Below are 26,846 nucleotides of genomic sequence, written 5' to 3' on the forward strand. Positions count from 1 at the left end.
TTTTTTGGCACTAACAGTGGCCACGGGGATAAACAGCCACTAAGAGATGAGGATTGGTAGAAAGACAGTGATGGCAGTAACGAAAACACACACAGCTATCAGGATTTCATGCTCAGGAGTGATCAGGTTAAAGATAATACTGCAGGCTTGATCCACGTGCCATTTTAGTCCTCAACTGCCGATGTGATTTTCACAGTTCATACTTAACTATGTTCTCCTTTGTCTTCCAGCTGGTGGTCCAGACTGTGGGTAGCAGTGTCTTTTGCCTTGAAAGATAAATCACATCAAAGACAACAGGCTGGAACGCAGTGGGAGGCGTCTGATCCCCAGGAGGGAACATCACAGACAAACCTACGCTGAGCTCATTTCAGCTCTCGTTCTTTTTGAGCAGAAGCCGCTTCTCTGTCACATTTGTATTAAAAAAAAAAAAAAAAAGAAAGAAAAAACCTGCAGAGATTAAAACAAAGACAGACAGATACATGCATGTGGGCTCACACCTCAGCTAACAACCCACACTCACCGCCACCACCTCCTCCTCCTCTCACCTGGTGACTCTGATGCGAGTTACTACAGTAAATTACAGAGCAAAAAAAAAAGAAAGAAAGAAAAAGAAACATCTCTTTAAGGACAAATCTAGGCAGCATCTAAATAAATCTAGAGCCTACGATAGATATAGTAGCTTATGAGACTAAAATGAAAGGTTTCATATCTGAGCATGTGATTCTGCTCAGTGGTCTGAGGATGGAGCAGAAGGAGAGGTGCTGAAGCTGAGCTGAGCGATTGGTTGAGTGTGAGAGGACTATCTTACAGAAATAAATGATCCGGGGGCCACGTGATGATGAAGCAGCATCGATGAGAGGGCGGGGGCAAAGGTGACACAGGAACAGGGCTGAGGGGAGGGTGGAGGGGTAGTCGTAGGGACGGGGCTGCTCTTTCAGGAGTAGATGGTGATAACCTCACGGCCGCCTCCGCGGACCAGGAGGACCCGGTTAAGACCCTCAGTGAGGACCTCGAGGAACTCCATGTCTGAGAGAGAAGCATTAAGGAAACTGGAAGAAACCAATGCAGGACATACTTGTACATTACACAGCAGGTGAGTCAGGTTTCAATATGAGAGCGTTAAAGCAGCTAATCTGCCCTGCAGCAAACTTTGAATATAGCTGAGCGTTATCCAGCTAAAAAAAGCCACAGATTTCCCTCAGGAGTTGGAGAACACGGAAATGAACTATCAGACTTACAGTCATGAGGTGGCCGTAAACCAGAATGTTCCCCCCCGTCTCATCTTTGACAACAGTTCACATCTCAATTTAAAAACGTGCGTTGTATTCTGTTAACAGCTTGTTTCTGCTGCCCCCAAGAGCTAAACAGTGCAAATGCTTTGTTGTTGTTGTTGTTTTGTTGCACTTGTGTCTGTATCTGCAGGTCTTAATTAAGTCAGCTTGATAATAAGGTTTCATTCAGCACAGCTTTCAAGCCAGACTCTTTATCCTCCCTGATGGGAAACAATCCTGTTTTGTTCATGTTTATGCTTTAGTAATGGGATTATTTCTTTCTCTGAGATCTTTTCTCAGTGAAAATTAGGTTTTCTCTTGCTGTACATTTGCACTACATATAATTTTCAATTCATTTCTTAAACTTATTGAAGCTGTATTAATTGATTTTTCAGCTACTCAGCTAATTATAACATGACCAAATCACCTTCCAAAGTCACAGTTACATCTGACGCAGACCGATATTAGCATACACCTGAAGTAAGAATAATATTCACCTTCTCTTTGTTTCTTTTTTGATCTCCACTCATTCCTGAAGGAATATGCGTCTAAGTGCTGTGGGTCTGCTGTTTTGTGAGGGACGTTTTAGTGTAAGGTGAGTTTAATATTACTTCAACGCACTTCACATATAGAGAGGGCTAGATTAAACTCTTTATACAACTATCAAAGCTTTTTACTGAATCCAACAGCTGCTGCCTTAACAAGGTTCATTACAGCAAAAACCACAAAAACCAAAGCAAACAATAAGATTGCAGGCCATAAAACCAAAAACAACGATTTGACATTCAAAGCTCTGGGGGCAGTCTCAAAATTTACACTTTACTGTAACTGACAGGATGCAATGCGTAGTTAAAAAGAATGAAACTAAATCCTACGTACTACTTTTGTGTTTGTTATCCATCTCACACATAACTCGTGCTGTTTTTGTTCCTAAAACTACGAACTTGAGCACAAAATACAAATGAATTCAGAGTCTGGAGAGCACAACTAAAACCTCAGCAGCCAGCAGCCTCCTGGTTTTTCCTGAGAAACAGCAACATGCTGCAGGATTAGCTGTGAGAGTTTTGGTGGTGAATAGTGACCGTTTCACTGACTGTCCCAGAGATGATTCTTGTTTCTGTTTAAGGGTTAAGCTGCTCATTGTGAAAAACCCTGACGCAGATATTTACTCGTGTATTAAAATGAAGGTAGCTCTGACTTCTATCAGTAAACCTCCTTTTTTCAGGGGGAAGGAAGGATACAGTTCTCGTCCCCGGTCCGGTTCTTGGGCGGCCCAGGCATATTGAGGAGGACTAACTTGGCCTCTGAGGACTTTTTGATAATGACTTCATTCAGCCGGAGTGCTGTGTGCATACGTCGCACATTGAACTGGTTCCTGAGTGAAAACAAAGCAAAAACAAAAAGGAGGTTGAGCTGATTTATACCAATTAAAGCTTGAATATCTTACATTTTACACAGCATTTTGTGATGCTGAGCAGGTTTAGATGACAGATGCTCACTCACACACCTATGCCATCCTCATCTGCTCATGTGACTGACCTGGTCAATATGAGATGTGAATGGACTGAATGTGGTTTATAGGAATTGAAGTACTTACAGGTTCTCCCACTCACTGCAGCGTGGGAAGAAGAGAGACACGAATATCAGCGCTAAGCTCTCAAACTCTTTCACAGTGTTTTTGCAAACCTCTTTGGTTGTATATTGTGCAAAAGAAACTTTGCAGACTGGAGGCATTCTTTGGCATGAACACGCAGATAATTTTCCTTTACAACAGGTAAAAGTTTGCTGGACATTTCAAAGCACTCACGGCTTCATGTTGAAGATGTCTTTGATGCCCTCTGGTGTGGCTGCGCCAGGCGGCTTGGCCGGTTCCCCGTCACACTTCTCGGTCCAGGTCATCTGGACCTGCCCCCCGGGGCTCTGTACCCCCTCTGGTGGGGTCAGCAGGGGGGCTGGGGTTGTTGGGCTGGTTGGGGTGGTGTTATCATGGATAAGCTGAACCTGAGTGGGGGAGGGAAAAGGGGAAGAGGCCGACTTTGACTATGAGACGAGAGGAAAAGAGGACGGATGTGGATTTACATGTAAATTACATGGAAGGTTGAAAGAGTCACAGTTGACGTGGAAATGTAGGAATGCAGGTTAAGTCACAGAGAGCCACAGTGTTTGAGAGAGGGAGAAGAAAGAGAAGCGTTATGGTGGATTTCCATTTTTCTTCTGAGACATTGCCTGGTTTCTTTGTCAGTGACAAAACATGGTTGAATTTCTAACATCATTAGACAACTTTATTTCAACAGAAAACTCAAAAATTCCAGAAAGGGCAAAGGACATTTCCTTCTCAACTCCGCTGGAATCAAATTATTGGAGATCAGCTGAATGTTTGTATGTGAAGAATAATTTCCACATATGTTTGCTTATGGATTAAAAAAGCAAGACAGAATGTTTCAGATGACTGAGGATGTAAGGTGGATTATGTGAGACAACGCCAGGCCGGCTGTTTACCCCCACGTCCAGTCTTAATGCTATGCAAAGCAAACAAGCGGCTGTTTACTGTGGACAAGATTTTCAAAAACATTGAGCTCTGGTTTCAAACCAATAGGAGTATTAATATTTCCGTTTTGTCACTAGCCTTTTATATTAATATACTTCTGTGTATACTTTCTGTGTTTTGTCTCATACGATCTGCATGCAATGTTTTTTTTTTTTTTATCATGTTAATTGGTTGTTTAAAAATTGTAACGCAAAACAAAAAATCAACATTATTTTTCCTTCCTGTGTTTAAAGCACGTAATTGTGGGCATTCACAGCAACTTAACCCTTCGAATGGAGGTCAACTCTCCTCGAATGGAAAAGCTGGTCCTACCTCTTCCTCAGGCTTCTCCTCTTTGCTGGCTGCCAGCGGTTCCTCAGTCACGCTCAGCTGTGTGGTCACGGCGGCTGGGTTCTTACGGCGGATGGACCCACGGGATGAATCAGTGATGCTCTGGATCTGCGAGGACACAGATGGAAGAGAGAGAGAGGGATGAGAGCGGCAATCTGAGCTGAGAGCTTTGTGTGCAGTATTCGTGAAAAACAAAACAAGGCAGTAATATGTTTTTGCAAGACATTTGTTTAGTGCATATCAACAATGATTCACTGAGTAAAAGTGCAACTAATTCATATGGTTTTATTAATATTATAAAATGACTTAGACAAGAAATCTTACAGCTCCTCGGACAATATGAGGAGGTAATAATGTAACTGAGATCAATATCTTTTAATATATATTCAATATTTTTAGTTTTCACATCTTCTGTCAAACATCATCATGCAGCCATGCACAAAAGCAATGTAGTGTCTGTGGTCACAGTGATAGAGGGGATAAATATGGTGTCCCACTGCTCTGATTTAAGCGTAGACATGCTTTTGTCTGGAGGGGTTTATGTGTCAAGTTAAATCTTGTCAAGTAGAATCATGCCAAGTTGGTCCGTCAAATTGTGAAGTTCCTGTGTGCATCTGTGAGCGCAATTCAAAACAACAAACTGGCATAAATAAACCTTCTTACCTCTCTCTCACGCTCATTCTTGGTCAGGTTAATCTGCTCAAGCATCTGCGATCGTTGTTCCATCACCAGAGTCTTCTCGTACGTGTAGGCTGATATGTCGCTGTCATGCTGCGATGAAACAAGAAAATGGTTGATTGTTCTAGTTGTTATGTGTTTTTACAGCCTTTACACAGTTGTTTATACAGGCTATCATTCGACCAAGTCTGAAATTAAATGTGTTTCTGCTCTAAACGATTTTCAGAAAGCCTGCTGTCATAGAGAGGGCCGAGGGGCTTTCCAACATAGGATCATTTTTGAACGGATCAGACTTCGCTTCGAGTCTGAATGTGACAAAATTCCCAGTGGAAATAATGGAACAGAAGGAGAGGTGCTGAATAATGGAACAGCTTTAAAGATTTAATTCAGTTCCGTTTCAGTTTTGCAGCTGTACATATGTGGCCCCGCTCTGTTTTAAACAGTGTTACTGTTACTTTAAACAAGCACAGTAATCAGTTCCTTTTTTCAAAAAGGAGCTGAGTTAGTAATTGAGTTACAGCATTATGTTATTCCAATCACTGGGGTTAAGTGAAGGTGATTGGTGAATTTTTTTTTTTTTTTTGGAAAATGCAACAAACAAAGTTTGGAAAGGTCAAATGGAAGATGCTTTTTGACAATCCAACAAGCGTTCTTTATTTTTCCTGCTTGCAACTGCTGACAACATAATTTTGTTAAAGTGAGTCTAGATGAGAAAAAAACTCACCATTTCTACAACTTCCACCATAGCATCAATACGGAGGTGATAGAGGAATGTGGTCAGGTCTTTTTTCATCTGAATGCTGTTGTCGTCCATCTGGGCCACGGTGAAGATGCGCATCTTGCACTTCCTCCAGACCTGAAGAGCAAAAATGTCATTTAGTTGTAACACTCTCTGTAACACTCTTTTATACTCTCTAACTACTGAATATAATTCTTTTACCATAAATAAGACAAAATTTTAGTTAGAAACATCTACTACAAATTGAAAGTGGATTTAAACTGTGCTTTGTCAGTTCTAGTCATGTGTGCTTGTTTTGCCTTTGGCTGCAGTAGTTGTTGCTGTAGCTGGTTAGTACCTTGTGCTGGCGGAGAAGGAAGGGCAGCAGCATCAGCATGCCTCCATCATGGACGATCCACCACACGTCGATGTGACCCTCAGTGAAGCGCTCACCGTTGGACGGGAAGGCTGCGATGTTCTTTGGAACGAGCAGAGCCAAGCGAGCGGCTGTGGTTTCTCTGACCAACTCTGATGAACATAAGAGAGATGCAGTCAGAGATAGAGTGCATCGGCCGTACCACATCCAAAAACTGTCCTGACTACAGAAACTGTTTAAATTTTTAAGTTGTTTTGATATAGCTGACAGGCTGTGGTCAACCCCAGCTTCAGGGTTTGACACTGAGTAATTTTATTATAGACATGTTTCTCTGAGCTTCCATGTTCGTTGCTTCTGATCAATAACACTGTTAGCAGCAGGAGCACCAATCCAACCTGTCCACATAACAAATGAGCCCAAAATGATCTGGTTTCTACATTTTTTAAGAAAAGAAAAATATATCTTTCTTTTTTCTCAGTGACCCACCGAGGAAGTTCCTCCAAGTCTGGTGGTCGTCTGCCTGCTTCCAGTTGCGTGGCCAGTAGGTCAGCACAGCATTATGTTTCAGGCCTCCCAGCCCACTGGCCTGGACTAGGTGGGATGTAGCGTCACGCAGGTTTGAAGACACAGTCACCTGACAGAAACCCTTCACCTTCTCTGTTTCCATCAGTTTACGCAATGCCTACAAAATGGTGAAAGAATGATTGTTACCAAAGTGCAGATGGGTTGCCTGTGAAGGACTTCTCATATTGATACAACATCTTTAAGTAATGATAAGTCATGTAATGTAAATACTGTCACAGAAACATTTTTGAAACATGTTCGAACATTAATTTATATTAGTCATTGATAGTTAAAGCCTTCCTACCTGCTCTGCACGTTGGACTTGGTCATAGTTCTCCAGGTATGTGCCCTCTAGAGCAGTCCCAACGATGGTCAGACCTTTTCCTGCCTTCAGCTGGTTGGTCAGAGAGAACAGACGAGGCTGCTCCACATTTTGCTCACTGTCTGTACTGACCAGAACCAGCAACTGAGGCCTGAAGAGAGATTAGGGCAGAGGAAAGAGAAATTCAAACTGCAGTGTGGAAAAAGAAGTTGGAAGCGAGAAAAGGGCAAGATGATCGTTGAAGAGTTAAATAAAGGCAGGGTTAGGGTTAGGGTTAGAAATAGCTGGGTTGGCAGAGTAAAAGTCCTAGTTGGGAATGGGAGACATCACGAAAAGGTGACGTGTTCATATAAATAAACACTTTTTCTAGTTCGACCGTTAAACAGAGAAGAGTCACGAATAACTGAGCTGAACTGAAATGAATAAGCCTGAACATCTCCACAAATGAAAATTTGTCTGTCGATTAGGGCCATGAAAGAACAGCGCAGTGGGTGGTCTTGGTGTGTACCTCCAGTTCTTGGTGTGGGGGGGACCTTCCTCTAGCCGGATCAGAGCGTAACGTGCAGCACTCAGAGACAGACCTCGTATCCCATCACCCCACTCTTTCTCCGCACTGAAACGCAGACAGCACCAATCAACATGAGCTGCTTCACTATGAATTTCAAAAACGGACAGTGACAGTGATGCAATCAACACAGTGAAGCACATTTACAGTGCGACTGAGGACTGGCAGCGTCACTCAGCAAAGGGAATCACAGCATGTGAGTATGCCAGTGTGCACCATAAGTATGGAAGGATTACTGAATGGGCCTTTCAGTCACCAGTCATGAACACAAGGGCCTGAGGGGTCAGGGAGCGCCTGGGCTGCAGTCAGCTTTCACTGCACTTACTTAAAAGAGGTGGATTCTGATGACATTTACCTCAAATACTGAATATTTTCCAACATAGTCCAATTAAAAATGTTTACTTGTTAAAATTTATTTGTTCACTCTTCATATTCAGTGAACTAATTGCAAAATTCCAATGGCAGCTTTTGAACCAGCAGCACAGAGAATCCTGCAAAAGTTCACTGAGAGACATCCTGAAACATCTACAAAGGGATGCAAAACGACTACAAAGAGACACAACATGACTACAAAGAAAAGCAAAAAGGCTGCCAAAAGATACAACACGGCCACAAAAGGACATCAAGCTACATCAAGATACATACAATGACATCAAAGACTTGAAAAATGGATCTAAAGAGATGCAATCAACTACAAAGAGATACATAATTATAACATTCTTCTTATCATTATTATTATTATTTTTAATCAAAAGGAGGATGCTCTGTGTCACACATATTTCCGAGACGACGAGAGCCCAAAACAACAGTGGAGCTATAATCGAAAACATCAATCTTCCTTTCAAACCGCCCAGAAAAAAATGATTGATTGTGTGGACTTGGAAGCACACATACACACATCAGCCTACACTATGGCAGCCAGCAAATCCAATCGCACTTGGGGTTGCACTCCACTCACCCTGCGAACTCGATATACTTGTAGATAGAGCCAGCGATTACCATGGCAACAATGGCATAGTACCAGGAGCAGATGAACATAAGAGTGAGACACAAGCTCATACCCAGGAAGGACAGAGTCCTGCATAGATAGGGAGTTACAAACACAAACAGGAAGACACAAGAGAGGCAGATGTGCTTTAGGACCCAAATTATGATTTAAAACACAAAATACAGTCAGTCGTAGCCGATGAACTGACCAGTGGTAGAACTTGAATCGAGGTCTCCAATTTGGAGTCCTCAGCAGTGTCTGCAAGGCACAGGCCAGGTTCACAAACATATAGCACATGAGGAAAAACCTACAGGAAGCACAAAAGCACAGAATCCTCTGGTTTTAAAACAAACATGCGTGATTTCACCAAACGGAGACCACGAAGAAGAAGAAGTTGTCCACAAAATATCCAACAATGCCTCCAAATCTTTCACATTTACTTGTACAGTATGTGCTACCAAAGAAGAAGAAGAAAAGCAGTATAATGAGCTAAATCCTGAGCCATAAAATTTCATATTTGATTGTTATAGGAACTGTGGGGGAAGCAACTGCTTTTTGGAAAAACAGCTGAAAATCTGAGACTTTGTCATCTCACATGGAGAGGATGGGAGCCACAGCATCCAGGGAGGCAATGAGGATGCCGCTCTCGCAGATACAAGCTGTCAGCAGGAGGGACCATGTGGGCTCTCCGTTGGCTTTCCCATGGCCAAAAATCTGCAGGGATTACACAGAAAACACATTCTCACTAAAAATAACAATGCTTGAAGTGATTGTTCCCGTTTGTTGCAGTAGTCATTAGAAAGGAGGGGAACATTATGCACATGACATGCAAATGAGCATACAGACTGACCCGAAGGGCAGGCACAATGCTGTCCTTGGCGATGGCCTGCAGCAGACGAGGAGCTCCTGTCAAACTCTGCAGCCCTGCACCGCAGGTTGAGAAGAAGGAGCCAATCACAATCACCCACGGTGACGGCCAAGCTAAAGTGCCAATCACCAAATTCCCGTGCACCCCCTCGCCGAACCTAAAGGAGACGAGAAAAGGTTTCTTCCAGTTTCCAATTTTCCTCTCTTTGTCACATCATTTATAGCACATTGTTTGCCTCAGGGGAAAATGAACTCACTTGTCTCTGAGCACAACACCCTCGATGCAGGCACCAAACAGAATCACGCTGGACATGTCTAAACATTTACAGGTCAGGAAAGCTGTGTGATACAGACAATAGCTGTGCTTTTCAAATGGTGGACGTTTGATGTGTGTTTTGCCACTTGAACTCTATTCTAAAATTAGATCTGTTTAATGATTGACAGGGCTTAATTATAACAATTATAAACCTTTGATCCGAAAATGCACTTCATCACTTGATAACTCAATTATATATATTAGCTGGGAAAAGACATCAATCGATTTAGTTTAGGATGATATCTAATACATCGGTGACATTGGAACTAATATCGTTCCGTTTTATTAACTTCTGAGTGCATAGTCAGCTCAATGATGCGATTAGAAGTTCTAATCAAATTTGGTTAGAACCCCAAGCTGATTACTGTGAAATACATGGAAGACATTAAACATGGCTGCTTTAGAGGCCAGTTATCACCCAGGCCTTCTTTGTTGCTCTGCATGTGATGCAGTGAAGATGTGATGTTTCAGATAATAAGATCATTATACATCCTATAACAAACCAGCTTTGGTGCCATAGCCATAATAGCATTTTAATAATGTTACAAAAGCACAAACCTCTAAAAATCATTGACACCTAACAGTCAGCTTCTATAAATTACGGGCATACTTTGGGCCACTCAGAAAAAATTAAAATCCCTCATCAAAATCCGACTGGTATCGTAGGGATTCTGGCCTGTCAACGTAAAAAAAACAAACAAACAAACAAACAAAAAAAAAAAGGTTGACCTTTAATTATGGCACTCCCTGCGGGCCTATCAGTGTGCTTTTGTTAAAGCAGAGCAAAACACCAGAGTGTATCATCGCTTCAAGTCCTTCTAAAATTGGACAAGTGCTGTGTGACATATCATCACTGAGCTTGAAATACTATTTGACGGGAAAGCTGGCCAGAGCTGAAGGAGTACTTTTAGATGTCTAGTATAAACGAGATTCGAATTAGGTTTTGTGTTGCATTAACAGTCCTGGGGAGTTCATTCAGTTATTGACTTAAGGCTACAGGTATCAGTGCAGGGACCTACCTAGTCTGCTGAGCTGAAAGGCTTTAAAATATGTAATTTATAGAAATATTAGTCTTCAAAATTGACAAACACGCCTTTTTATTTGTTCTGTGGATTTATTCGATGTGAGAGGATACAGACAGTGGAAGTGGTGGTGATGGCTGCAATGGTTCCAATGGGGATGGACTTCTGGGCATCGCGCAGGTCTCCAGAGCGGTTGGAGCCGGCCATGATCCCTGAACAGACAGACGAGAAGCCACGAGGTCCAGAGGAGATATTTGCACACATAAAAACAAACAGTGCTTTAATTGTATTGTATTTTGCTATGTGAGAAACACGGACTCAGAAATATCTTCAGTTGCAGAATTACAAAAAATTTGTAATCGTTGCAGAAAATCTCAGCATCTATTTCATGAGTTGGCTCTGTCCTAGAATAAAACCTCCCCAAAAACAAAAGACTGCGCTGGGAAGCCATGAAAATGTTTTCAAATTGTCACCTGTCACAGAGGGGAAGTAGATGCCGACTAGCAGTGTGAAAAAGCTGGTGATGTCGGCCAACACATAGCGGTTAGCGTTGGTCAAAGGATCGTCCTCCTCTTCCACTGAATACGTGTCCTTCTTGGCAATCAGGTCGCCCTTTTCATAGTAGGTTCCAAACAGGTTGTCTGGATAGATGAGAGGCATGAAGGGAAGAACAAAGGGCACGGTAAAATTCCAAACCTGAGCTACAGTTTGGATGATCGTGCTGTCTCATGAAGTGATATTTTGTGGACAAAGAGTCTTTGTTAAGTATTGACCGCTTTAAAGTATTCATGTTTTACAACCGCAGCTCAAAATAGCTTTAATGTGGTTTCTTCTTTTACAATGACGGATTTCAATGTCACAGTCAGTCAGAAACGTGAAAAACAACTGGCTGCTCCAAAGACAGTCGTGTCCTTTTAGAGAAGATGGATTACATGTATTTTGAATGAATGATAATCAATTTAGATCTGTATTCACTTTGACGTTGAAGGACATTTTTCAGTTGATTACTGTCAACATATAAACTTCCTGGAGGAGGCGGAGGGGGGATGAACACTTTGTTGGCACGGTACTAACCATGGGCTCTAATTTACAAATAAGAATCCTTGACACAGGCTTTACTGTCAGCCTATCAAATAATACTCGAGTGAAACAAGGTCATTCCAGCTCTGGACTTCCTCTTGCTTCAGTAAGTAAGCCCGAGGTTGAGAAATATAAGTGCTTCTGTTACTTTCATCTGTTTTATCTCAGAGATACTTAACTATATTTCCTTCAAAGACTTTCAACAGTCAGAAATAAAGAAACCATCTTGTTGCATCAGGAAACATCAGGAAAAAGTAAAGCGTGACTTTTGTATTAGCATTCTTATAGGCAGCTACAACTGATACTAAAGAAAAGATGTCAAATATTTAAAGTCAGTTGACAAGGAATCAGCCAAATTTTGTGTACTGTGCATGCAGTTATGCTTTACTGCGTGAGCCTACCTGCCAGGATACCGCTGGTGACCCCCGGGATCCCCTGGACCACAGTCACATTATTCTCGCTGAAGTACTTGTCACAGGTAGCGTTGAGGTACGGTGAATCACAGAACATGCGCCACAGCTGGGTGGTCACTGTCCCGTTAGCTGTCTCAATGGTCTTGGCACACAGATCAAAGGTCTTCCACACCAAAGTGCGGTTCCCCAAAAGACACACGCTGGAGAAAAGAAAGTCACAAAATGTGATGCCTGATGTTTCTGATTTGTTTTCAGTGCTTGAGTAAAGATTCAAAAAGATTAGAAAAGATTAAAATCGCAAAATGTCATGTCCAGGTCGCAATTTGATTTGATTCGTTTGGTGCAACAGCCCCACAGAGTAAACAAGAGAGGGTAAACTAAACTGATTTAACAAACAAAAAATACTTGATTTAAGAAGGTAGTGTAGCTGTAGATCTCAAAGTTTAGCCTGAATACACATGAAAACATTATTTGAATGAAAGCAAAACTAAATATAGGAAAACGTAACCGTTTCATTGATTTCGTAGTATTGCGTACTGCGTAGTATTCAACTGATGCAACTGTCTTTGCGTACTTGTGTTTGTGTGTACAGGTGTGTATTATTTCCTGATGGGTCTCTCAGCTTACGGGAAGTATGGAGGATCGACGGCGGTCTTGATGACCCCAGCGTAGACAGCCAGAATGGAGAGAATGACGCAGGCCAGAAAAACCAGGGCCAACTTGTTGACATACTTCACACCAACGAACACCACGGTGGCCATGGAGATCAAGAGGATGGTCCCGTACACACGCATGTTGTTAAGCAAGGCAGCCTCCGCCTCCGCACCTTCCAGTCCCTCCAGGGGAAAGATGGCCGCTTTGGGAACTATGTATATCTGCGATAAAGAGATTTCATTACTGATTCTTTGTCTCTCTGTTTGAAAGCGCACCTGTATTCCTCTCATAAAAGCTCCATCCTGCCTCATTGTTGCTCGAGGGCATCTTGGTGGTTGTTGTTCAGCGAGTGCAAGTGTTAGTCATTCCCTCCTTACTTTTCCCCAGTCTGTCTGGGGACTTCAACTGGCAGATTTCAGGTCACAAATCTACACCTCTAACTCATTGTTTACAGCTGAATATGTTTCAAACAAGGTAAAAAAAAAAAAAAAGATGAAATCTAATAAAAGGGAGGCGAGAAAGGCAGCGAGGGATGAGGTGAGTGAAACGGACAACTCTGTGAAGTGTGAAAACATGTGATGCTCACATTAACAGTCCTCTGGAGCTTAAAGCAGCACATATAATACTGACTGCTATTTAAATTCAACTTAATTAAAAAACCAAAGCATGCTATTAATATTCAAATTGCCATTATTACACAGTTACTACAGGTCAAACTAAGAATAGTCCAATCATATATAAAACGGTAAACCCTTAATTATCCCGTCAGCAACCGCCATCAGCTCTGGATGATTCATGATGAGGGTGTTACATAAGCATGGGAAATTCTTTTGTATTTTAAAATAATCATTTTGGTTCCACACAAACTGTTTAATCACCACAAAGAGCAAAGAATAATGAGAAGAGAAAGAAGGGGAGCTGTGGCTCAGATCGGTCACTTGGCTGGAGAAAGTGGTCTGATGCTAAGAACAGCGTATCACTAGGCAAAGAAATCTCCTGCTTCACCATGAACTGTTCTTGCTTCCTAAAATAGCAGCATCAGTTTGTGTTCTTGGCTTGGGTGGAAGGATGAAACATATTTAAATCAGCCTTCTCCAGATCCACTCCTTACAATTCTGCAGGGATTGTTATTTTACAATGGAAACTAAGCCAGCTTTGACCCAGAAGACAGAATTAACCTCCAGGCATAATCAAACTCTGCATATTCGTTAGAGGCACCCAGAAGGAGAGTAATGAAAGAATTAATAAATATAATAAAAATACTCCTGTATGTCAATAACAGTGGACCAAAGTGACCAAGGAGAGCTGTTTCAAGGAATCGTCTTGCTACTCTGCCTGCATCTTGAACTCCCACTAATGCAATATTTGCATAATTACCCACAACTCAATGCAGCATGAGCTGCAGTGGATGAGAGGACTGTAATAAAAGGCGGAGGAGAGGAAGATCGAGATGAAAGCTCCCTGCATTTCATCAACCTATCAGAATCCGAGTTGAAGACAACCTGCTCCTAGATTATTTTGAATTATATATAAATGTATATTCATTTATCATTTGGAATATCCATCCATCTTCATCCGCTCATCTGGGGTCAGGTCGCGAGATTTGGAATATATTGGATATTAAAAGAAAGAAAGAAAGAAAAAAATTGTAGCAGCTATGAAAGTCGTTAGTGGAACAAAAAAAAAAGGCAAATTAACAGTGTAATGATGGTTCAACATTAAAGGAATAGTGAAACATTATGGGCAAAAACACTTTTTTTTATTACTTACATTACTTACTTATATTACTTCATTACTTACAACACAACACTAACACTTACAACAAGTGTTCACAGATTTCTTATCTGTTAAAAAAGACATCAGTGAGAATGAAATGAACAAACTTGAACAGAAAACTGCGGTGACACTGCCAGTTCATCAGGCTACATCAGGCCTGGCTTGAATAACAAATTTAAATGTTAGAAAACTCGAAACCTTCAACCTGATTGAATAAAACAAAAGAAATAAATAGATGTACATATGGCACAGAGCGATGAAGCTGTCAGTAGACATCATTGCCTTTCCTTTGAATGGCTGTTAATTTGGTTTTCTTTGGCTCCTTCCCTCTTGTCATTGAACCACTTCCAACACTGGCATCAGTTTTATTGTTGATGTGGCCAACCTGATAGAGAATCTTTTATGTATTCCCAACATCATTTAATCTAAGGGGTCATATTGGCTCGTGGCAATTGTGCAATCACCGCATAATGGCACGAGTTTCCTCCTGAGAGCACCCATTATGACACCATGGCAGAATTGTCAGAGTTTGATGTTTAAGAGTTCACTGCAGGGAAGGAAAAGCTGTGATTTGACGGTCGTCCTCTACTAACCTGGCAACGCTGTCCCGTCATTTTTCCTTTAGCTCGTTGAGAATGAATTAGCCTGAAATGAATGTCATTTCAAATGGGCTGTACAATAGAGTGCTGACAGTTCTCTACTTCACTCTCATCAACATGAACCCACTCACTGGGCTGTGATCCGTCTTTGCTTATTATTTGCAGTCTAAAAAAACATGGCAGCTGTTCTGGAAATGTGAACAAATGATGAAACCTCAGTCTAATTTAGAATTAATCTGTGGTGAGAAATAGGAATGGATTTTTTATTATTATTGTTTGTTTGTTTTTTTTTTTAACTGCAACACCTCGTTTAGATGTCTATTATCAAGTCATTTTCAATCAGATTATCAATTCAAGCACAACAGACTGTGGAAGGCACGTGTTTGCATTTTAATGTTGAGGGTGAATGTTGTAATTATAGTGCAAGTGCTCCGTTTCTGTTTTGGGGTTATGTTAAATTCTGTACATACAGACATACTGTAAGTTGTTAGGTTGAGTTGGTAAAGTTGAAAAGTTGTGGGATTTCAATCACCATCAATAAAAAAGGTGATGTGCTGATTGTGAAATGCTCTAACTTGGGCTTTTATGCACAAGTCATTTCAGGATTGATTATATTTATATTACGCTCTTCTTGATACAAACTCTTTTCCATCTATGGTCATCTACAGCAGATGAATTAAGGATGTGTCTCACCAGGAGGAGCTCAATGGCCCCCAGGATGTACATGGCTCCAGCGAAGGTGGTCCCCAGGTAGAAACATATCCCGACTGCTCCACCAAACTCTGGGCCCAGCGAACGGGATATCATGTAGTAGGAGCCTCCAGCTATGCACAGACACAATAAAGTTAACAAGAAATCAAAAATATGTGTGTGGTGACTGGTTTTTCTAATTTTCACTCATAAAAATGTCAGCAATGAATGATCACCTTCCATGGAGTTAAACATGTGGTTTAAAACATTTGTGTACACACGCATTTCTTTTGCTTCATTGCTTTCCAGTAGTTGTATTTTTGGTTGCAGGGTTAGTTTTTTACCCATCTTTTCTAAATGTATTTAGCACTTCTGTTGTCTAATGGTGTACTAATACATCCATAGCACATAAGTAAACTGAATTTAATCAACACTTTGCAGTAGCATATAGCTTGATGTTCAGCCCAACACTTCTCCACGAGTGGTTCTGCTCTGACCCTGCTGTGCGCTCATGTTAGGAAATATAGCTTTTTAATGTGTACGTTCATGTATCTGCACACAGACTCAAACACATACACTCATTTTTAAATTTCAGGCATTTGGCTGATGCTTTATTTTGTGTAAATAATGTTGTGTGACAACAAGTTAAAGTGCACAAGATCCCACACTAAAGCTTTTAATGTTTCTGGGGATATCAAGCTGCGCTGGGTGTGATTTGCCAAAAGCAATCAGTGAAAAGAGAAATTTAGAAGCGGACAGCTTCAAACAGTGTTGGCTGTGTGGTGCCAGCGTCTGCTCACCCACCTGGCACTACTCCATTGGTAGCGATGGCACTCATTGAGATGGCAGTCAGCATAGTCTACGCAGAGAGGGGAGGGATACGACAGAAGAGCAGGAGAAAGAAGAGATCATCATTAGAATTACCAGATTCCACATATATTGTATATATGAAAAGTTGATTGATTGATTACTCATCCTTTTATCCTTTGAAAAGGATCATATCAGCATGCCCACAATGAAAATGTCCCCATGTCAGCAGATTCAATGTTAGCTTTTGTGGTTTTTAAGTTATTATAAGTATTGAAAGTAAGTAAAATTATATTAAAAAAATCATTTTGATGCTCGGTGATGTCAGTGAGTAACCAGATGATTGTTTGGTTTGTCCCCAGGGGCACATAAAGGTGTCCATTGTATAGCTACCAGATCATTTTTACCAAAAACAACAAATGAGAACGTCACAGTGGCAGTGGATGAAAGTCAAAGGATTATTGAGATCTTGTTTTATCCTCTGAGTACCATGAATTCCACGGGAAGAGTTCAAATAGTTGAGGATATTTCAGTCTGGAGAAAAACGGTGAACACTTCAACCAACTAAAAATCACACATTGTACAATATTTTATGTTTGTCTACTAATGGTGTTAACTAGCAGTTGTTAACTTTAGAAGTAATGTTGCCATATTTAAGTATTTTTCCAGTGAAGCCCATCATTTGATGATGGCCATGTGACTTCAAAAAACCCTGTGTTGGAGTTCATATGGGGAAAGCAGCAATTTACAACAATGCTTAACACTAAAGCTTCCTTGGTGTTGATTAGAAAAATAATAATGCTACAGGGCCTGTCAATCAATGACAACTGACATGTAACTCCAGTACCGATTGGGAGAAGGCAAAACACAAAAAAACACCGCAAGAAATGTAAGAGCATGCTGGAACGGAGATCATTAATTGCCTGCATCATGAACTGCCAGCCCTTATTGCCCTGCAGAGGACGGCATACAAGCAGAGAGTGGAATAACAGACCAGGACAATAAAAAATGAAACAGAGCGAGAATATAAAGCGAGAAAGACAGAGGGTGAGTGAGGGAGAGAGAGAGATGAGTGTGTGTGACAGTACAAAGAAGCATTAAGATTTCATCATTCTTTCAAACGCTACTGTTGAATTTTTGAGTGTCTTTTTACATTGTCTTCACATGAAAGAGAGCGATGGAGACAGAAAAAGAAGTATGAGGAGGAGACCTGAAAGCAGACTTGTAAAAATCAGTGCTCTCCTCTAAAGCATCTCCTACTTTTACTTGTTCCTTTCTACAACTTTTTGCTGTCCACAGAACTGGTATTGTCAGTGATTCAGCTTCTGGCCAGTTTATGAAAGCTTTCAAATTTCTTTTTTGTATGTAGCCAGTGTGGGGTAACTATTTCTTGGTTAAACCTCTTCATAACACATATTTTACATTTCCAGCAGCAGTGACCGGGAAATTAACATTTCAACTGTGACTGGATGTCAACAGAAACCTTGGCAAAGAAAAATCCCAAGGCGAAGGTACCACATTAACACAATAACAGTAGAAGTGGTACAGTTAGAAGTTTATTGTAACCAGACTACGGAATAGCCAAATATTATGCTCAAACAAACCAGGTGAAATTAGCTTTGGGATTCAGTTCTTGCTGAGGCAAAAAGGTGAAATCTTTGAAGAGAGTCTGGTGACTCCCAGCCAGAGGACAACATGCTTCCTATGTTTGTCTCTCACCACATCTGTCTCTGTGAAGACTGTAATGTAGTTACTGTGACCCGCAGGCCTGGTGAGGGGGACTGGGCTCTGTTCCTCTCTCTATTTTGGCCCTAATGAGGCCACAAGCTCTTCTCCCTCCACAGCAGATAAGACAGTAATTGTTTCATCTGATGTGGGCAGAAGCCACTCATGTGATCGCCACGCAACTGTACACAACATGACCAACATTAGCAGTGGGGTCTAAACCAAATAATGTCCTATAGATCGTAGTAAATGACTACAGATCACATACATTTCAGTCACAGTAAGTTAAACAGCAAAGTTAGAGAGGAGGCGCTGGTTTTCCTGAGGCCTTGATGTTGAAACTCAGGAACTGTAACTGTATACATATTTGTTCGACTCATGTATTTCAGTTCCTAATTACATTCTTTTCAGTGCTTTCTACAACTAAAATTCATACCAGATAACATTCTGATCTTAGACTTTTCCTTCTCACATTGACATGCAGTCCATAAAGCTGCTGGGTCTTTTAGTAGATACAATATTCTTTATGTTGCCATTGAGTATTTTAAATAAATACTATATATATTAGACTTTTTCACAGATATATAATTTTAAAACAAATCAACCATACTTAGTGCTTAAGCCAATACATATAGGAGATGAGAAGCTACTGTGGATGCTGTGGGTACCTGATAGAGGACGGTTTCTGTCTGTTTGGAAAGCTCTGGACAAGTTACAGCAACAACTGTGACCTCTCAGAAGTCCGGTTTGTCTCTGGTGGTCCTGGTAATTTTACTTCTCTCCTCTGGTTAGTTTTTAATGGCTTTGTTTTGACAGTTTCCCCCCCCATTTGGGAACTTTACCTTCACTTTTAGCCATGCCCCACTTTCATTCCTCCTGACCCTCTGGGCATCGCTGTAGATGGGAACATTAAGAAATCTCATCAATCAGCTGCTGTCACAAACCCAGTGGATTGTTTCTTGCTGTCTTGCAAAGTTTGCACAAATCACCAAAGGTCACACACAATTTTAAAAGTAGATATAGTACATCGGGCACTTGATGACGATAGACCAAAAAGTTCAACAACTTTGCTTGATGACCTCTTGTTTGAATCAGCAGCGGATTGACGGACAGGCACTGGAGGCAGCAGTGTTCTGCCACAGTGGGCAGGATGAGCAGCATCATTTTTCCCACTGACCCAGAGCCTGTGGCCCGTTTTACCGTCCCACTTTAAGGCAATGCAGGTAACCTGAAACTGCGATGGCTAGAAAGATTGTGTGATAGAGTTTACAGCACGCTCGGGTTTGCTTGCTCTACCTTCACCCATGTGCTTTTACCTCCAAATTCACATGCACCTACACACACTCTGGTCTCCTAGCATGCCAGCAGACAACCTGAGATCATGCCATCAGCCATCTGTCTCCTCCATATGAGGTGTAACAGCAGACAGCTTGTACCTCAGACAAAAGGAGTGAGGTGGCCTGAATGCTAGCAAAACTTGAATAATTTCTCAGCTGTCATGACTCTAGCTGAGCCTGAGGAATGTCTTGTTTGAAGGAACTAATTTTAATTTTGGAGAAAATTCTGCTGGCCAATATATCTCTGATACTGACTGCAAAAGACACTTTGGACACAGCCAAAGTCCGATTGGGCCTTTAGTTGACCTCGGAGATGAGCAGAAATTGGTTTTGTCAGGGATACAGCCTTCCTGCTGCCCCAAGAGTTTGCATCATTAGCATGCTTCAACACACACATACATCATCACAAATGCAGAGTATTTTTGTCAAGCCAAACTTCATCAATTTAAATATAATAGTGCAATGGTTATCTATTTTCAGTGTGCTGTTTAGGTGATGGAGGTGATCTTTTACTTTCAGACTGGCATTGGGAAAAGAGGATGAACATGAAAAGATGAGACGCAGCAGCAGGGTGAGAGAGGGGCGAGAGAGGTGGGAGAGCAGGAGAAAAATTTGATAGTAGATAGAAATAGAGAGGGAGAGGGAGGCGAGCCAACGGAAATGAGGCAATAGATGAAATAATGAGACAGTAAAATGAAAAAAAGGATGGCGAAACTGAGGAAGTGAAAGATATAATCGTAAAAAAATAGAGGGGATGGAGGGAGGACAGCATCCTTAGCATTTAAATGAGTCGCAACAGAGGGCAGCATTGGGATTCAAGACCTGGAAGTAATGAGGAAGGCCAAACAACTGATGACTTTCCATCTAGAATATTATACCTCATTTTATGTTGATGACAAGCCTGCATTTATCACCTGGGCTAAAAAGACACATGCAACAGATGTTTGACTGTTCCAGCCATGAGAGCGCTGTGCAGAAACAGTGGTAACTGTGACAATGGTTGGCTGTGTATGTTTGTCGTTCTTATTGGGATAATGTGTCAGATCTGCTCCACATGGAAGCACATTCTTCACATAATCATGATTCACAGAATGTGTGAGCGTTCGGCGGCTCGATAATATTCCATCAAAATGTTTCATGACGGGAATAGAAGCCATGGACGGGTTCACACATGTGCTGCTGTGACTGAACATCTAAATGTAAAGTGCTCCGTCAGTGATTTCCCATTGTGTGAATAAAACATGGGGTCACGCTGCATATTGTCAATCTTTACAGCACGCATAATGCCTTCGCTCTTCAAGTCCTGTGGATTTCACTAAGGTGGGGATTGCTGCATATATCTATGTACACACACACATACACACTCCTGCGGTGTGTTGCTGACAACCCCTGGAGAGCTGGGTGGTTATATGTTATGTAAGGAGCTCAGGAGGAAAGGGGTGGGGGTTTCTTTCCCACCGTTCACGCTCAGGCTTATCGCCTTGGGGCTCTGCAATGAGCTTGGTGTCACCGATAAGAAACTTGTGTTTGTCTGCACATGGATGTGTGTGTTTGTGTGTGTGCGACAGAGAGAGAGGGGCAGAAATGATGAGAAAAATGAGAGTGAGAGGCTGGAAGGTGAAGAATATATTTTTAGTATCTATATATTCACGGGTAATTATTTGCATCGAAGGAAAGCTTAATGCATTGAAGTGTCTGCAAGCTCAAGAAATCCTGCATTGAAAATTTGAGTACTTGTGCGTGTTTGCATGACTTCCTGTCAAACTGAGTCTGAGGCAGCTTGGATCTTTAAAGGCATTGGACAGTATTTTTAGCATACGGGCAACAGAATTTTTCTTTGAGGAAAATAATGATCTATTGTTCAATATAAGTCCCATTATTACATTCGAGTGGCTTACTGTTTCGTTGGGAATGCTACCAACCATTTTATAAACTGGATATATATATTTTCAATACAAGGAATGCTATATATATGTATAAAAAGCTATTCAGCTCTGATATGGTTAGTCAGTTTCCAGATGTGTAACCAGTCCTCACAAAACCACTAAAAATCCTCTTGCTTTCCCTCAGCATGTTGTTTCACAGCCCTCTCCACATCGTCACACAGAAACATGATTGGGAAGCATATTGCTTGTGTGCCTGTGCAGGCAACTTTGCTATGGTTTGGATTTGAGGGGGCTGTTCTATAAATACACTCTCTGCTCGAAGAGAATCTAGGCTGCACAAACACACAGACATGCCAACATACAGTCCTGCAACAGCACACGCTGTAAACCAGAGAGGAGATACACAATCATCAAAGCACAGAGACTACACAGTTTGAATTAAGGTGTCCTGTACGATGATGAAGACATGGCTTCATTATGTGGAGAAGCAGATTTCAAATATTGGGATTATTGAAATGTTTCTTGATGCTCGACAGAAGGCTTTGCAGCTGACAAGAAACATTTGTGTTTTCAACAGAAAAGCCCTTGAGGTGAAATGCTTTCACCTTCCACTCTACTGAACAGGTAGCACGGTAAGTATTCATGGAGGAGACACAATATATGTACCCGCAAAATCAAACATATCAAAGAAGTCAAACACAATTAATTTGTAACAGCCCCTCAGATCTTGGACAGCAGCTCTGTTGATCCTCTGGGACAGTGTCTGATGTAATTCGGGTCTCAGGGCCTCGATGGAGTGTCAGTCTTACACCAATGTCACATTAACACACAACTACAGCTCTGTGGCATTAATGGGAACATTCAAAGGAACAAAGGAGCACCACATTTTATTTGCCATTTTCTTTTTACAAAATGAATGTGCAAAAAAAATACAAGAGGAGCCTTCCTACTTTCTGCATGTGAAAACCTTTTGGACAAAGATAGCTTTCACAGCTTTTGCTTTATGACTACAGTTGCAGCGACATTATACTCTACCAATGTCCAGTATGATCACACTGGCTAAAATGACATGAAAGTTAAAAGCTGCTTTCACAAAATGCTGCTGTTGAAGCAGCGCCAATGATACAGAGTAAAAATAAATAGTATGTCCCAGAGGCAACACAACTTTCATCTATGAGGATGTTATTGTGTGTGGCTACTATCGTCTGTTAGACATTCCATGGTGCACATAAGGAAAGGAATGTGTCGAGCAAAAGGCAACAGGAAACAGCCTGTGTATATAAAATAAGGACGACTCTGCTGTAATGTTTTTGATATTTGACGACTTCAGTGTTTCATTTTCTTTTAGAAATAACACTGCTAACAGAGATTAGCAGTGTTTATAACATGAAACCAACAATGAATGGCCTGCTATTTTCTGAGGAAACGATAGCATTGTTCTGAGTCTGCATTTTGAGCCTTTGCGGTGCTCTGTGTGGCAGTTACATTTCACAGTGAGTCTGCGCTGGGGAAGGCAAGAATTAATTAGGACAAAAACATTGCCCATCTTCACAGCAGGAGTGAATAATAATGATGAAATCTTCCATTGTGGTAGATAAAATTTAATACAAAATGTTTAATTTTGTGTAATTCTCTCAAAAATCAAGTTCGGGGCTGTGTATAAATGGAATGTCAACAGTTTCCACTAACTCAGTGAATTAAATATTTGATAAATTAAGAACGTTTTTCTACTTGTGTATTTGTTGTCACATTGCCTAATCCTAACCACAGAAGCTCCTTATATTCTTTAATCTCTATTATAACCTTCAAAGGTAATAATGGAGAACATCTGTTATCTTTTACTGTTGCACAGTTCATTACCACTACATCTGCTGCCGTGTACAGGGTGCCTGGAGAAGGCTGTTCTCCACTCTAAGGTCACTCTTTAGTGCCTATTTGAATGTGAGATATAAAGATAAACTTCCTTTTTTTTTTTTCCTAAAGTAAAAGTAGGGACCACACTCACTGTGGCACAGCACATGAAGACGATGATGAAAGTCCCAATGACACCTCCGATTCCCACCAACCAGGTCATCCTGAGGAAGAGGATCACTCCGAAGATGTTTTGGATGCACGGCATATAGACGCCCATCAGAGTGCCGAGCTGGGGGGCCTAGATGAAGATGAGCAGAGAGGTTTTGTCAGAAAAATTCAAAGATGGGGAGTATTCACGGTCGTTCCTTGACATGTCCTGTGAGCTGGTACTAAAGTATAAGTGATGAGCTGATTGATGGAGTTAAGTGATGCAGTATAATTTTAAAAGCTATCACACTTCAGACAGGAAAATGCAAAACAACCGCACCACACCAGATTCGAAGCATTATCGAAATGACTCTTGGTACATTTGAGTGTCTGTGTGAATCAGCAAAAGTCAACACACCAGGTACGCATACTCAGAAACACAAATTTGCTATGGTCTGTGAAGAAAACAGAACGATTTAAGGAAAGCAAACTGCAGATGGCTGAACTGCCATCAAAGCAAAACAGACTTTTACTTGAAGGACTTCACAGATTAGTTTGGAAGTGTGATACAGTGGTTTGAGTTAAAATAGCTGCTATTTCTGTATTACTGGTTTTGTTCATTTTTAATTAGTGCAATTAAAATTTGCAGTGCATTTGGTAATTCAACATCTTGATTAGAAGGACTGCACTTCTTTCAGCTACATCACGAGTCCCAAAATTGAAAAATGGCCTTATTTTAAAGTTAAGCTTTCCTTTATTGCTTTCTGCTAATCATCTGTTGATTTCCAGAATAATCATTCAGAATCCAAAACAGAAACAAAGAAAAATTTTACATCAACAGAGATCAAGAGACCTGTCTGTTCAAGGAATTATTATTTTATTCCTTTACAGTCTCAGTTTTTTTTTTTTAATCTTTTGGTTAATTTTATTTCATTGTATTTGATATTGGATTTGTTTTAGTTGGTTTTGCTGCAGTGCTGTCCCTGCTGTGGCTCAGTGGGCAAAGACAGAGCTGCACTTTACATCCTCAATGGCTGAAAATCACTTTCAAGGCTGTTTCACTGAAGGCGTTACTTTTCCTGAAGGGTTTTGTGCTGTTCTTGATGTGGGTGTGTGATCGTCATGCACCTATTTGTTTGTGTACTGCATAATGACATGTCCTCTGTCAACACACGCCTCTGTGTGTTTGTGTGTGTGTGTGTCTGCGCCATTATGATGCCATCTATTAAAACTGAAGGACACATCGACTGACCCTGTATATAATAGAGAAATATTCATTTCCCGCTCAAGGACAGCTTGACCAATGACGAGATATTATGCTGATATTCAGCCATGACCCATTTTACCAAGTGAGAGCACAAACCTTAAACGTCATTACATCACCAATAACACGGGAACAAACCTTCACTGCTGAATGTCTGTGCTTCAACAAACAGGATGAATGGGGGGCTGATTAGCGGTGGTTTATGTCAGTGCAAACTTTATTACACATGAGCATTTGTCCTCCAAAAGGTTTATAGTTCACTAATCAAAAACTAAATGTCGCTGTGTGATAGGAACACATCAGCAGTTTCAGCAAAATGGGGATTGCAAGCTCCACCAGACGCCACACATTTCAGAGCTGACTGAATAAATGTTATTTGTTGGAGCTGCTTGTTAGATTCCTTTAGTTCTGTCAACCAAATTCTAAAGTTTTAATGGGTGGGATCAAATATATTGTTAAACTACTAAACCAATGTTTTGAGATATTCTGAGTTGTGTTCTAAAAATGGATGACGTAAAAATCTAACCAAACCAAATCCTACAAATTAAACTTCAGAATTTTAAAATGATTGTTGAAGCAATGTTTCCAAAAAGAGGCCTCATCTTTGTCCAAAACTGCATGCAGGATTTTTTGAAATAGGTTGAATTAGGTTTTTGGCTGAGAGTTAGATGAAGAGATTGATATAATTCTCATGTGTGGCAGGTAAATATAAGGCTCCAATAATCATTTAGCTGAGCTTAGTTTAACCCAAAGACCGGAAACAGCTACAAACTGCTGTTCTTGGTTTTGGCTTTAGAGGTTAATTGGTGTGAGTAGGCAGATTTAGATTACCTTCGTACAGTCAGACCTCGTGCAGACATGAGAGGGGTACAGATCATCTAACTCTTGGAAAGATAAGAAATAAATATGCTTCCCAAAATATTTCCAAACTATTCTATTAAGAGCACCGGCAGAAGTTTACCTGCTGAATGTGACATCTTAGGCTGAATGAAAATACATCTTATTAACGCTTATAATTGTGTCATATTTTTTTTTTACTTTAGGGCTCAGTGTCTGTCTTCTTTACACTTTAAAACTATGCAGTGTAAGTATGACAAGCTTCTGAGGGAACCAAGACGGTCTTGGTTATCACGAATATGTTTCGTGTATTTCTCCAGCAGTGTTTGGATATTACATTTGTTAGAACAGGATGGACACTACACAAGATGGAGGATTTAAAAAAGAAGCTCTGAGAAGTGACAGCAGATGCTGAATTCATAAACCCAACGTATAATCACATCATCCTGACGAGTGGCTGACATCAAATGAATAATATTGTGTCTGCTGCTACAGTATGTGATTTGTTTGGAGAGGTTTGCTTTCCACCATTAATAATTCAGGGTTTGCAGAGAGGAGGAGAGGAGAGAGGAGTAAGAGCAGGGAAGAGAAGCAGAGAGAGGGCAAGTCCAAACAGGTCGCAGAAATATTATTACCGCCTAATTTTCTTTAGATAAACAGCAGTGCAAGAGCGCACGCTCGGACCTGTAATTAGTGAAATAACACGTTGTAATCCCCGATCACACTAAGACCAGCAGCAAATTACTCATGAACATGTCGATATGAAATGATGTGATCGAAAGGGACATTAATCCATTTCTTGCTATTTAGTAACATCACATGTATTCTGCAGCATTAATGCCGTTAGTTTACAGAGCTGAATTTGGGATGAATTCTGATCTTCAGAGTAATAATTTGTTGATTTGGGAATTCGTATGCTCCACATGGGGCTTGACTGGGCTCCACTGTGAAGGAAGAGCCTAAACCTATCAGTGAGCTGCAACAGTAAGTTTTGCAGACATTTTTATTAAATCACGCAAAAAACCAAATCCATCACCGCAAACAATTTTCTAAAAATTAAATACAATGGATTGAAAATTTTTCATCCATCCCAAATGCAATAAATGCTCATGCTTTTTTGTCTATTATTATTGCTGCATTGCTTCTTTGCGTTTCACATAAACCCTGAAATGCTGAATATGTATAATACGCCTTATTGGGCTTGTTCTGTGT

General features: G+C 40.9%; 1 protein-coding gene across 2 annotated transcripts in view; it reads right to left on the minus strand.

Moving 5' to 3' along the window:
• Positions 1 to 934: 934 nt before the first annotated feature.
• Positions 935 to 26,846, minus strand: part of slc12a5a (solute carrier family 12 member 5a) — a 127,707-nt gene continuing 101,795 nt past the window's right edge. For both annotated transcript variants that reach the window (XM_029501654.1, XM_029501656.1), the window contains 23 exons: positions 23,538 to 23,684; positions 16,582 to 16,636; positions 15,781 to 15,911; positions 12,686 to 12,933; positions 12,047 to 12,258; positions 11,039 to 11,206; positions 10,679 to 10,777; positions 9,485 to 9,542; positions 9,211 to 9,385; positions 8,956 to 9,074; positions 8,569 to 8,667; positions 8,331 to 8,450; positions 7,316 to 7,420; positions 6,790 to 6,958; positions 6,408 to 6,603; positions 5,904 to 6,073; positions 5,552 to 5,683; positions 4,813 to 4,920; positions 4,132 to 4,257; positions 3,079 to 3,311; positions 2,869 to 2,883; positions 2,513 to 2,646; positions 935 to 1,026 (listed from right to left, as the gene is read on the minus strand). In XM_029501654.1, coding sequence (XP_029357514.1) covers positions 935 to 1,026; positions 2,513 to 2,646; positions 2,869 to 2,883; positions 3,079 to 3,311; positions 4,132 to 4,257; positions 4,813 to 4,920; positions 5,552 to 5,683; positions 5,904 to 6,073; positions 6,408 to 6,603; positions 6,790 to 6,958; positions 7,316 to 7,420; positions 8,331 to 8,450; positions 8,569 to 8,667; positions 8,956 to 9,074; positions 9,211 to 9,385; positions 9,485 to 9,542; positions 10,679 to 10,777; positions 11,039 to 11,206; positions 12,047 to 12,258; positions 12,686 to 12,933; positions 15,781 to 15,911; positions 16,582 to 16,636; positions 23,538 to 23,684 — 3,111 coding nt within the window. The remainder of the gene's footprint in view (positions 1,027 to 2,512; positions 2,647 to 2,868; positions 2,884 to 3,078; positions 3,312 to 4,131; positions 4,258 to 4,812; positions 4,921 to 5,551; positions 5,684 to 5,903; positions 6,074 to 6,407; positions 6,604 to 6,789; positions 6,959 to 7,315; positions 7,421 to 8,330; positions 8,451 to 8,568; positions 8,668 to 8,955; positions 9,075 to 9,210; positions 9,386 to 9,484; positions 9,543 to 10,678; positions 10,778 to 11,038; positions 11,207 to 12,046; positions 12,259 to 12,685; positions 12,934 to 15,780; positions 15,912 to 16,581; positions 16,637 to 23,537; positions 23,685 to 26,846) is intronic.

This window comes from Echeneis naucrates, chromosome 5 (genome assembly GCF_900963305.1).
Source record: "Echeneis naucrates chromosome 5, fEcheNa1.1, whole genome shotgun sequence".
Lineage (NCBI taxonomy): Eukaryota > Metazoa > Chordata > Actinopteri > Carangiformes > Echeneidae > Echeneis > Echeneis naucrates.